The 12,922-nt window shown below is 51.7% G+C and overlaps 1 protein-coding gene across 4 annotated transcripts in view; it reads right to left on the bottom strand.

Annotated features, from left to right (window-relative positions):
• Positions 1–12,922, bottom strand: part of ABR (ABR activator of RhoGEF and GTPase) — a 191,604-nt gene that overhangs the window by 41,046 nt on the left and 137,636 nt on the right. For all 4 annotated transcript variants that reach the window (XM_043903297.1, XM_043903299.1, XM_043903300.1 and 1 more), the window contains 8 exons: positions 12,635–12,687; positions 11,921–12,061; positions 9,679–9,800; positions 7,974–8,139; positions 3,686–3,808; positions 3,232–3,307; positions 2,642–2,746; positions 1,863–1,937 (listed from right to left, as the gene is read on the bottom strand). In XM_043903297.1, the coding sequence (XP_043759232.1) occupies positions 1,863–1,937; positions 2,642–2,746; positions 3,232–3,307; positions 3,686–3,808; positions 7,974–8,139; positions 9,679–9,800; positions 11,921–12,061; positions 12,635–12,687 (861 nt within the window). The remainder of the gene's footprint in view (positions 1–1,862; positions 1,938–2,641; positions 2,747–3,231; positions 3,308–3,685; positions 3,809–7,973; positions 8,140–9,678; positions 9,801–11,920; positions 12,062–12,634; positions 12,688–12,922) is intronic.

The following is a 12,922-nucleotide window of genomic DNA, read 5'->3' as shown; positions in this document are numbered from 1 at the left end:
TCGGCCTGTCTGGGTCAAATCCTAGCTCTGCGCAAACCACCCCGCCCTGTGCCTGACTGCTCTCCTCTGGAGATTGGGCAAGACGATGGTGCCTGCAGGCCAGGCCGGACTGTGTGGACGGGATGAGTTTACTAGGACAAGCATCCATGGCTGAAGATTCACAAGGCCTGAGTCAGAATGAACGTCCGAGCGGGTCAGGGGGCTGGCAGAGGGAGGAGGGGAAGACTGGCTGGAGGCGAGGGGAGACTCTGGAGCCGTACCTCACCCCATGTCTGAGCGCCCCAACCCAGTCTGAGAGAGGTCAGACCCCTGCTCTCGGGGAGTGGGACGCCCTGCCCTAATGAGCCTGCTCCTGAGGCCCATCCCAGCCGACAGGAGGCAGACAGACAGGAAGAGGGAGACATCTGGTCACCATGGAGACGTGAGGGCCCCCGGCCAGCTCAGGGGGCTGCAGACTTGGTGTGTGTAGCAGCCCCACAGAGCTGACTGACCAGGAGTATTCCCAGACAATGCCCCATCAGCAGATTCTGTGGGTCTGGGGGGATCCAGGAAGCTGGTGCTGTTCCACCAGCACTGCCCGAGTGATGGGTGAGGGGGTCCTGGCCACACTGAGAGAAATGCTGCTCTAGAGGGGAAAGCGTGGGCCTTGGTGTCAGAAGGCATGGGTTCAACTCCATCACCTGTGTGCCCTGCTGCACCGCCCTGGGAAAGTCCCTGGAGCTTTCTGGCCTCAGCTTCTTTGCGTGCCAAGTGGGAATGGCATCAGCGACCTAGAAAGGGTGCCAGGAGGCTCAGAGCAGATAATGCACCCGAAAAGGCTCTGAATGTGCCAACCACTGTCAGCTCACGAGCCATGTTTGTGTTTTCTCTAGCACCTAGTAAGGGACCCAGGCGCACAATAGGCATCTGGAAATAAACTACTTCGTTCAGCATTTTGAGCTCCTGTTCATTCAGCGATGAAGGAGACCTGGCTCCTGTCCTCTAAGAACTCACAGTGGACAAACCACATCTTAAGTGACAAAAAAGTATGACAGGTGCTGCCCCAGGGTGATGGGAACGCAGAGAAGGGAGGCAGATTTGCTGCGGGAATCCAGGTGTCACAGAGAACGTTAAATGAATGACTGTGAGTCAGCGGCATACCCCCTGCGTGGTGCCCTGGCAGGAAGAAGGCAGAGGGCAGATCTTACCAGTCAGAGGGGAAGAGAAGGGAGTAAGGAGTCAGGTTTCTGATCCTATAGAATATTAAGTCCTTTCTTTCTCTGTGACTCAGTTTTCTCATCTGGCAAATGGGAAGAAACTATTAGCTGTCTAACTCACAAATTCCTTCAGGGAGAAAAGTTGGATAAAAATGTAACTGTATCTTGTAAAATACTAAGAACTGCACGGACGCAGCAGATGGTGATAAAGAAGGAAAAAGAATGTGTGGTAGCAGTGTGCTGGCCCTACACATATAGGTCATATTTAAGCCAGCTCTTAGGTAAGTATTAACAAGCATGACTGCCTTTTTTTGGAGAAAAAAGAGAAGGCTCAGAGAGGTTAAGAGATTTTCCCAAGGTCACACAGCGTGTGATCTGCGGATGTGAGACTGGAGCCCCATATTTCTGATACCCGGGGGTAGGGAAGGGCTTAGGGCAGAGCAGACCTTGGAGACAGAAAGCAGGGATGAACCCCTGCTAGCCAAGAGCAGCTAGCTCCTGGCCTTTGGGGGAATGTCCCGCACCTCAAAGCAGCTGGCAGGGCCCCAGCCTGGGCAGACCAAGGCAGAGCAGGTGGGAGGCCCCATGCAATGGGTCCAGAGGGACTTTCTGTAAAAGGATGAACAATGAAGTCTCTTCCTGGGGCAGGTGGTCTTGGGTACTTACTGGCTGACTGCTTAAACCCCTTGGCAGAATGGACGATGACATGGAGGAAGCCATAGAGTCCTGGAGACTCGTCATCTGCAAGAGAGAAAAGCCCCCCAGGGAAGAGGGTGATGAGAGGCCTGCTTCCTCCCCCGCCTCACCCAGGCTGGTTGGTTACACAAAGGAAGGGAGCCAGTCTGCGCCTTGGTCCGACAGCACCACCTGGTGGCCAGAGGAGGAAGCGTCCACAGTCCATTGCTGCCTGGAGTGCGAGCTGATGCACTCCCTCCACTGGGCTGGCCGTACCTTCCTCCTGGGACTAAGTCCCAACCGCCCCGGGCACTTTCCCTCCTATGAATCCTGCCTATCCTACTGCTGCCCTCCTCAGTCTAGCCTTCCAAAGTGGAAACATAAGTCACTCTGTGCCAAAGAGCAAGTCCAGCCTTATTTCTCACACACTACTCTAATCCACCTAACCTTGGGCTCCACCACCACCCTGCCCCAGGCTTAAGCCTTCTGCTTCCGTGAACATATTAACATCACAGTCCCAGTGGACCAAGACACCAGATTCTTCTCTTCAGCCAGAGGTCGCCAGGGAGGAGTTGGGCGCCATCCAGCGATTCAGCAGAGAAAAACATCTGTTCAAACTCTGTGTATCTGGCAACTGAGTCTTCCCAGCGCAGCGGAGCAGAGGTCAGCCACTAGTAGCCAAGTGACTGGCTAGGTGTTTGTGGAAGGTCCCGGCAACACCCCGGGGGCTTGGACCCGCTGATTGAGCAACCTTGGATTCCAGATCTTACCGTCTTTATTGCTGGTGACAGGAATGTTGTGTACAGTCCTAAGTTTGAAACAGGATCCTGTGAGCACCTGGAGTTCCACTGAGCTCAGGACAAAGGCCTGAAGATCTGCAGGAGGAGACAAAAGAGAGCAGAATGTCATCATAGGTCCACTAGGACCCACGGCTCTTCTTTGAGGGCTACTGCAGGAAAAAAAGCTTAGCTCTAAGGGCAGAGTTGGTCATTGGAAGGGGGAGTAGACACTCAGCTGGGGAGAGTCAGGGGTGCTGCCAGAGGGATAAGAAGCGCAGGGTCCAACTGGAGAGGTTCATGAATTATGTACATGACAGCAAGAACAAGAGACAGGCGAGCAACTCTGGGCTCTGGGTCCAGTCCTACTGACAATTCACTACACATTCTTAAGCAAATCACCTGAATTCTTTGGGTCTCAATTGATCAGTAGCATCAGTTAAGAACCACCTGCCCTGGCATTTTACAGAGTAACTAGGAGGGCTAAAGAGGAGCCAGTGGACATCAAAGTGCTTGGAAATGCAAAAGGCCCTCTCTTGCCATGGACACCAGCAGGGCAGCGTAGAGTAGAGGTGGGGCATTACCTTTCTTCTGCAGTTTCTGAATTGCTTCTCTCCACTCTGACCTCTCATAGTCTGAGGACAGTAGGAACAGGTAGCTCTGAAGAGAGGAGATGAGAATTCACTAGAGTGACCACAGTCAGGCCCAGGACATTTTTGGATTCTGGGGCCCCCAATAAAGTTCCTTTGTACCCAGGCACCCCTAGGCTTGAAGAAGAAGGCAGCTGGGAGGAAGGCCTTCCTCCTAGGAAGCCTGGTGATGGGAGTGGCAGTGCCAGTGATGGCCAGCAGAGGGCACTGGCTCTACACGAGTGGGGAGAGGCAGTCCAGGGCAGGAGCCACAGCAGCCTTGTTGGGAATGGGGGGTGGGGGGACCTGAAGCCCTGATTTCCACAGGTCCAGTTCAGGGTCAGGAGCCATAGTGAGTGGGCAGCCCTGGAGGAAGGGGGCTGTCTGTCCTATCCCCATCCTTCCTGACCTTTCCATTCCGATTGTGGATCCGAAATGGGATTGTGGGGGAATTGAGCAGCAGCAAGAACTCGTTCTCAAACATCTTCTTCTTCAGGCGTTCGATGGCCCGGCTCTGTCCTTTGTTGGCTTTCTGCAGGGGACAGAGGGCACAGGAGGTTCTCCTTGCACTCGGACTCCACTTGTCACCCCGTAGTTCTTTTTTTTTTTTTTCCATTTATTTTTATTCGTTGGAGGCTAATTACTTTATAATATTGAAGTGGTTTTTGCCATACATTGACATGAATCAGCCATGGATTTACATGTGTTCCCCATCCCGATCCCCCCTCCCACCTCCCTCACACCCCGTAGTTCTACATACAGCATTCCTCTGTATAGTCATCATTTTTTTTTTTCTTGGGAGGGCCAGTCAGCCACAGAAAATAAAACTGCTCCTCGCAGGACATGCTAATTCCTAGGCTAGTAAATGACTTCCCTGTGAGTGCATCTTTCATGTGCAAACCAGTCAGTCTGGAGTCCACACCCCTGACCCTCTCCTTTAACTAACTTTCACACACAAGCCAGTATTTCTTCTGCCCTAAGTAACCCAGGGCAACTAGATACCACCACTCTAGCCCAGAGCCTGCTGACTTATTCAGATTTGCCAGTCCTAAGCTGTTTCTTGTGGAAAACACAATCGAGGCTCTGGGCCATGCACTTCCCAAGCTCCTTCTGCCTCTTTTTTTTTTTTTTTGCCCACGCAGCATGGCATGTGGGATCTTAGTTCCCAGACCAGGGATGGAACCTGCACCCCTGCATTGGAAGCATAGAGTTTTAACCACTGGACCCCCAGGTAAGTCCCTCCTTCTGCCCCTTGACCGAACCTGGTGTCTTCCCACAAAGCCCTGTGTGGCGTGGCCTGCCCCCTACTCTTGGAAACTGTAATAAAATAAATCTAAGGAATAAAAATCTTCCAGTGGCATCAACATCTCTGGGCTGTTAACTCAGTCATCTCCATAAATTAAATTCCGGGTACCACCGAGCCGCCCTGCTTAAAAGCAGCAGACACCTTTCAGCATAAAGCCCCCATTACCTCTGGCCCCAGGGGGCCTCCCCAGGGCTGGGTTCTAGCTTCCATGCCCGCCACATGTCCCCTGCATCTTCCACCCTGGGCGCATGCTATTATTCCCTGTTCTCTAACAAGCTGCTCCCCGTCTCAGCTGTCTCCAGTTTTTCCAGTTTGTATCGTATAAAGGATCCCTTCCCTTTTATGAACCACTGTTATGCTTCACATCTCAGTTCCAATGCCATCCTCAAGCTCCTACAGCGAGAATTCATCTCTGCTTTTTTTTTTTTTTTACCCACTAGACTGGCAGAATTGTGACAATTGCTCACAGCCGGTGCTGTGACACTGTGGGGGAACAGAGATGATGACACACTGCTGGAGGGAACACGATCGGATGCAAACTTTTCAGATGTAAGCCTGGCGATGAAATACGCAAGCCCTCTGCCCCAGACATCCCACTTGCAGGGGATCTACCGGAAAGAAATAGAAGGGCAGGGGAAAGAATGAGAAACCATCTAAAGACCCAAATATGTTGTTGTGCCGTCGAGTGACAACAGGATGCAGTTGTGAAAGGGGACCTGACAGATGAAACTGCAAAACAGCACATGTAGTCTAATCTCATTAAAAAATACAGACACACACGTGTAAACACAGGAGAGTCTAGAAGAATATACCTCAAGCTGGGAATAATGAGGGGAAGGTAAGAAGTTCTATTCTACACACTTTGGTATTGTATTTCTTGTTATGAGAAGTCAGTGTGACACTGGGGATTAGGGAAAAAAATTAGGCTTAAAAATATTATTAAAAGAATAAATTGCTGCTGCTCCTGTGACTCAGAGAACAACACTGTGCATCTCCAGTGACTCTCATCACGCTGTGTCACATGTTGCGGTCACACAGAAGAATGTGTGCCTTCTCCACTGGATAAGGAGGTCTGTGAGCATCTGGTGCAGCCCTGCAGCCAGCAGAAGTCAGTAAGCACGGATCCAATGAAGCAGAAGGCCATGCCTCCACACCTGGAGCAGGACGGAGGCCCAGAGCCTGCAGCTCCCAGGGCCAGGTGAGAGACACGCATGCGGATGCCCCTGCTGTGCAGATGCTGGCAGACCCAAATGGGGAAGCAGGCTCCCCGAGGCAGGGTGGGCTGGCTGTTTAGGAGGAGGACACCTGTGCTGGTCAGGGGGCTCCCTCTGGGCAGGTGTACCCCAGTCCTAGGACACTGTGTGAAAGTGAAAGCTGCTCAGTTGTGTCCACCTCTTTGAGACCCTATAGACTATACCGTCCATGGAATTCTCCAGGCCAGGATACTGGAGCAGGTAGCCTTTCCCTTCTCCAGGGGATCTTCCCAACCCAGGGATCGAACCCAGGTCTCCCGCATTGCAGGCGGATTCTTTACCAGCTAAGCCACAAGGGTAGGACAATCCCATGATCCAAACATCCCTGGGTTATTACTGTGGTTTTCCTCTCCTCTGTTCAGAGGAAGACATCTGGGTTGAAAGAATTCTTAGAAGCCATCTGGTCATGTGTCTTTCAACTGTTCATAAAGCACCTATTAATTACATGTTAAGTAGTAGGACATAGGGGGCTTCCCAGGTGGCACAGTGATAAAGCATGTGCCTGCCAATGCAGGAGATGCAAGAGACACCGGTTCGATTCCTGGGTCTGGAAGATCCCCTGGAGTAGGAAATGGCAACCCACTCCAGTATTCTTGCCTGGAGAGTCCCATGGACAGAGGAGCCTGGCAGGCTAGCAACTGAGCATTAAGACACAGAACTGAAGAAAACAGTCCCCTCCCTGGAGCTGAAATTCTAGTGGGGAAGAGAGAAAGCAGAGTGTGCAATAATAACTCAGCACAAATAAAGCCAAGCAAAGAGGTAAACATCCTGAACCAGGAAGCCAGGCACCCAGCCGAGACACCCAACAGTGGGGAGACAACAGGGAAGGCTCATCTGGGGAGGTGAGGCCCACGCCAAGCCTGGATGGGTGAAGAGGAGAAATCCGGCCAACTAACCAAGCCCCTCCATGCTCCTCTTTCCCTTCCTGGGGAAGCCTCCTTCTGGGGTGTTTTCCTCTAGCCACTGTTGTCAAATATAATGAATTTAAGGCTATACATTTTCCTCTAACGAGTGCTTTGGCTGTATCCCCTGGGTTTTAATATGGAGTGCTCTCATTTTCATGCAGGTCTAATTTGCAGTTTCCCTTTTGATTTCCTCTTTACCTGAAAAGTTTTAACTTCCCAGGTATATATTTAATTATATTCTAGTTGTTGATTTCTAATTTACTGCACTGTAGCTTGTGAACATGACCAGTACACCTTTTTTTTTTTTTTTTCTAAACTTGAGATTTCCTACTCCAAAGAACTGACACTTCTGAATTGTGGTGCCAGAGAAGACTCTTGAGAGTCCCTTGGACTGCAAGGAGACTAAACCAGTCAATCTGAGAGGAAATCAACCCTGAATATTCATTGGAAGGACTGATGCTGAAGCTCCAATACTTTGGCCATGTGATGGGAGAGCCAGCTCATTGGAAAAGACCCTGGTGCTGAGAAAAACTGAGGGCAGGAGAAGGGGGCAACAGAGGATGAGATGGTAGGATGGCATCACTGATTCAATGGACATGAATTTGAGCAAACTTAGGGAGATGGTGAAGGACAGGGAAGCCAGGTGTGCTGCAGCCCATGGGATCACAAAGAGTTGGACATGAACTTAGCAACTGAACAACAACAAAATGCAGCCTACTACATGATAAATTATCTGTAAATGTTCCATGTGTGTTTGACAGAATCTCAGCTCTCTATCAGGATACAAGTTTCTGTGCATTTTTAGACCAAGCGATCTTCAAGGCCGCCTCTGTTTACTTATTTGCCTACTCGATCTGTCAATTTCTGAGGAGACTCCCAGGCCCTTCCCTTCTCATACATCCTGCTTTTCCTTAAGAACTTTTTCTCCTCTTGCTTTTGCAGTGTTTGGCATACACTGTTCCCCAGGAAACTTCTCATAATTAACTCCACTAAATTCCGAGCACTGACTCCTTGGCCCACCGCCCTCTATCTGCCCAGTGCTCATTGTCATGGTCAGACATGTTATCTTGAAGATTGTAAAGAAAGGCCTTCCTCTCTTACATCCTGCCTCCCTTGTCAGACTCCCAAATTTTATCACTTCTCCTTCCTCCATTTCCCTGGCACACCCAATTCAAAGGTCCACAATGAAAAGAGCCAACTTCTCAGCCCCAGGTGATGCCAGGCTCTGCTCACCTCCTTCTGGATTTCACTCTTAAGGGCAGAGATCTTCATTTTCATGTCCTCCAGCTCGTGGTCGGGGAAGGGGTGCACCTGGGGACTGGCTTCAGACTCCTCAGGGGATGGAAACACTAGGTCAGCCAGGGGGATGTACCATTTGCAGTCATATTGCTGGTGCTTCCTGCAAACAGGTCAGAGGGAGCTGTGAGCCACAGAGGAACTGGATCTTCAGGCCTGAATCGCTGGAACCAAAAACCACCTGAGAGGGATTTACTGAGAACTCGTCACAGGCAAGAATGATCCCTGCCCTGAGGAGCCTGATCAGGAAACGTTCATGGAATAACGACAGTCAGGCTCTAAGGTCAGGCAGCGGTAAGGGCTCTGGATCTCGCTCCTGCCATTCTTCTGGCCCAGAACGACTGACATTCTTAAGCAGCCTAAACCTCTAGTGTCTGAGCAAGAGTGGTCTCTCCTATTCCCCATCCACCTCTTCCTTCCCTTCCAGCCTGTCTAAACATAACTTACATTCTTTATCTTCTTAGCTAGAGATACAATACAGATGCAATTTTGAATGCCACCTCTTATCAATAGAAGTCACATGGGGTGATGAGTTGAGGGATAATGAGTTGAGGATTACAAAGCCACATCCAAGTCCAACGAGAAATAGTGCTGTGGTCCACTAGTAATGCCTGCCGTGGGCAAAGGACTTAAGGCAGAGGTATGTATGCTTATGACCATCACCTCTGCTTTAGAATCATCTCAAACGTAATCCCCTCTACTGAAACTCATAATAACCTCTCCTTCTCTCACTTTCCCCAGGACTTCGTTTTGTACCTCCCTGCAACATTAAGCCTGTGGCTTGCCTCCCTCAGCACACCGTAGGTGGTAAGAAAATAAAGGTGGAAGATCGTAGGAATACATGTTGAAGAACCTTTTCTGCTTGTAACAGAGACACTCTAGTCACTGGGTACAGAGATGGAGCTCAAAAGCAGCTTTCAAGTCCAATTAAGGTTCAAATCCTGCCTCCTCTACTTTAGTTGTATGACCTTGGGCAACTTATTTCACTTTTCTAAGCCTCTTCTCTCATCTGTGAGATGTGGATAATAATACCTACTTTGTAAAGTCACTGGGGAGATTAGAAATAATATATTCAAAGCATTTGTCATGGCACCTGGCATGGCATAAGCACTCAATAAATGGTAGCATCAGATTTAATGAATATTCACTGAATTGCAGTTAGCAAAAATTTAGAGATGTCTAATAAAAGGAGAATGCTTAAGTAAATTATGGCATATCCACTTGTAACATCATGCAGGAAAGTAAAATGATGATTATGAAGATTAGGCAGCAACAGGGAAAATGCTTATGACGTGAAATGGAAAAAGCAGAGCCCCAAATTGGGTATTCACTCTGATTACAAGTATATGAAAAAACATAAGAACATTTTAAAAAAAACTGGAAGGAAATATAGCCGCAGGAGACTGATGCTTATGTTCGGGTGGGTGACAGGGTTTATTTCCCACCCCCTGTAATTTGGTTGTATTATATTTATAATTAAAACCATGATTTATTTTTAGAAAAAGGCTATGAAGTAACATAAAATTAATTAATCTGTTTTTAAAAGGGGGGAAAGAAATGCAGATGGCCCCGGGCTGTTGACGGGCTCCACCGGGGGGCGGGGTCTAGTTCTCCCCGCCCACCAGCCCTCCTGCACACTCACCCCGCTGATGTCTTCTTTAGCTTCGCGCACAGGAGGACGTCGGTGAAGAGGAAGACGTGCCGCAGCTTCCGGGAGCTCTCCGAGACTTCCACCAGGAAGCCGTCCTTCACCAGTTGCCGCGTCTGAAAGAGATGCCCACCCACCCCCGCCTGCTCAGGGGGAGTCAGCCCAGGGCCCAGCCCGCACCCATCCAGCTGTGGGGGTGGGGGTGGGGTGCTCCAGGGAGGGACCGTAGTGCCGGTGGTTAGCAGCACTGGCTTTGGGGTCAGGCACATGGGCTTGGGGATTCCCAGGTGGCGCAGTGGTAAAGAATCCAATGCAGCAGATGCAAGAGATGCAGGTTTGATCCCTGGGTCAGGAAGATCCCCTGGAGTGGGGAATGGCAACCAGCTCTAGTATTCTTGCCTGGAAAATTCCATGGACAGAGGAGCCTGGTGGGCTACAGTCCATAGGGTTGCAAAGAGTCGGACATGACTGAGCTCATACCTAACACCTAATCTAACACGGGCTTGAATCCAGACTCTGCCCCTTCCTGGCTGAGATCTTGGGGGTAAGTTCCCTGACTTCTCTGAGCCTCAGTCTTAGCATCTATAAAATGGGGATAATGACATTGGCCCCCATAGCATAGGCATCATGGTATATCTAGAACAGTCAATATAGTGCCTGGCATGTAATATATGATCCACAAGTGGTACCTTTCCATTTCCCTCAACAGCTCACCCCTGGATGGACCCACCCTGGGTCATAGATACCCCCCACCTCCACCCTAGAAACGCCTCCCTAACTCTGCCTAAGATGTTGACCTTGTTTCAGCTGAACTTCGATCTGCAGAACCACTCAGGCCCGTTTACACAGCCTCTGAGTGGGTTCTGCAACCCGCCTCAGGCGGATGGATGGGGGACCCTGGGCTTCCCTCCGTGGGGCTGTCGCAGTGTCCTGGGGATCCTACAGCTGTCTCTACCCTGGGCTCTGACTGGTCTGGAGCATTTCGCTCCACATATGACTTCCAGAGCCTCCTCCCCGCCACCCTGGGCCAGCGGGCCTCTGCGGGGCTGTCACGGTCTGTCTCAGGCTTCTCTGTGTGACCTATATATGCTGCGTATGTAGGTGAGCACGTAGAAAGCACACTATTAAAACGATCCCAAACTGGTCGTGCTCGAGGGCCTCTGGAGATCTCTCAGACATCCCCAGTCAAACCAACCGGTGATATTCCAGGGTCTGCAAACCAGGGCTGGGAGCTGCACGCAGGGACAGTGCTCTGGTCCCATTAGCCAATCCCCAGAACCCGTCCCTCGTTACTTCCCTCCCCAGGAGACACTGGAACCTCATAAACACTACAAAGGAGCAGAAAGGCAGCCAGCCTTCACTCCTGAACGCCACTTAATTACCTCTTCTGGACAGGAAGCTCCATGTGTGGGTCAGGCTGCTGACCCACGCGGCTAACTGTCCCTCTGATTCTTCAAATTGCTTCCCCTCACTGAGGCACCCCCCACTCCTCCAGCAAAAAGGGCCCCCAGGGAACTGGAGCTGCTAGCCACATCCAGGTGCCCACCTGGGACAGTTCAGTCACCTGGCAGCTTCAGCCTCTTCTCCCTGACTCTCCAAGCTCCCTCAGTCTGAGCCATTATCTTCCAGGGGACCCTGAGGACATCATGCTGCCCAGAGGAGGTGGCTGCGTTCAAGAATGAGAGAAAGAGCCCTGGTGCGGGGGACAGTGCCTGAGGCTTGCTGACAGAACACCCCAGCTATAGCTGCGGTCCCCAATCTTTTTGACACCAGGGACTGATTTCGTCGAAGACAATTTTTTCCACAAACTAAGGGTGAGCGGGATGGTTTCGGGATGATTCAGGCACATTACATTTACTGTGCACTTTATTTCTAGTCTAATGCTGCTGCTGATCTGATAGGAGGTACCAGTCCGCAGCCCAGAGGTCAGGGACCCCGAGCTAAAGGATCCAGTTCCAACACTTATAGCCAAGAGACCGGTGCAGGAGACCTAGAGAGACTCTCCAGGCCCCAGTTTCCTCATCTGCCTCCGTGGACCATTATGAAGATTAATGAGATGCTGGACCTTAAGCTGTTGGTCCAGGACCCAGAGGCCTGTCCTTGGCTGGGACTGGGGGGTCAGGGCTGGAGAGTCACCGGGCATCGGGCGGTGGTGCCCGTGTGTGCAGGAGAGCAGGAATGATGCCGGGCACCCTCCTCACCCTGGGGGCCGAGCCCCACTGGGTCCTGAGCTCACCTCCCCCTTGGGGGTTGTGACTGCAGTCCGGCGGGGGTCGATGTCCTCATTGATGCTGGACAGGAAGTTCTGGGAGATGCGGAGGGCATCCTGTAGCAGCGGGTAGTCTGGGTGGTCCACAGGTGTGTGCTTCAGCAGGTCCTGGGAAGGATGGGGTGGTGAGACGGGGGGAGCGGGGCTGGGGCTCAGCGAGAAGACAGTGGGGAGAACTCAATCCTCACTGAAGGAATTCCAAGGGGGGCAACTAGGGACCCTTACTCTAACTTGGTCATGCCTGCAAACGCTGAACTAAGAATTAGGGTCAGAGCAGCAGGGCAGTGGTGCTCCTTTATTACCACTGCAGTCATGATTCTTCTCCCTGGTGGTGCAGACCAGGTGGAGTCTCCTCTCACCAAGCAGCTGGGAGAGACACCCCCCACTTACCCTACAGCTGCTCCAAGGACACTGGAGACCAGGCAAGGAATGAGGAGGCAGGAAGTGCCTGCCTCCCAGGGAGCATTTGGCCAAAAGTCAAGCCTAGTGGCCAAGCTATTTTTAGGCCCTGGGCCCATCAGCATGGTCACCACAGGCCAGGCAGGTGCAGTCAGGGCCCAGGGACCCTCTGCCCAGCTCCCCGCATGGGCTGTTGTCATGACTCCAGCGCTCCTGCACCCTGGGCTCAATCTCCCACCCACTCCTGAGCCCTCCCTGGCCACTCGGCGGGGAGACACTCACGTGTAGGACCAGGGTGCTCCTGGTGACTCGGTCAATGGGCTTGTAGAGCAGAGCTGTGGGGGAAGCAGGAACAGGGCCAGGTCAGATGAAAGACAGGGAGCAGTTTGAGACCCGAGGGGCCAGCCTGTGCCCCGAGCCGCCTCCCTCCCCTGCATGGACGTCCACTCACAGGAGGCCAAAGTGGATTCCACAGCAACCAGGCCTGCGTTCTCACACCGGGCAGGCCAGACAACACCAAAAGACGGACACACGGCTCTGGTGACCCCAGCCCCCTCCCACCCACCTCAT

The sequence above is a fragment of the Cervus elaphus genome, chromosome 5 (genome assembly GCF_910594005.1).
Source record: "Cervus elaphus chromosome 5, mCerEla1.1, whole genome shotgun sequence".
NCBI lineage: Eukaryota > Metazoa > Chordata > Mammalia > Artiodactyla > Cervidae > Cervus > Cervus elaphus.
Note: the sequence above shows the minus strand (reverse complement) of the source record. Positions and strands in the feature narration are given on the sequence as shown.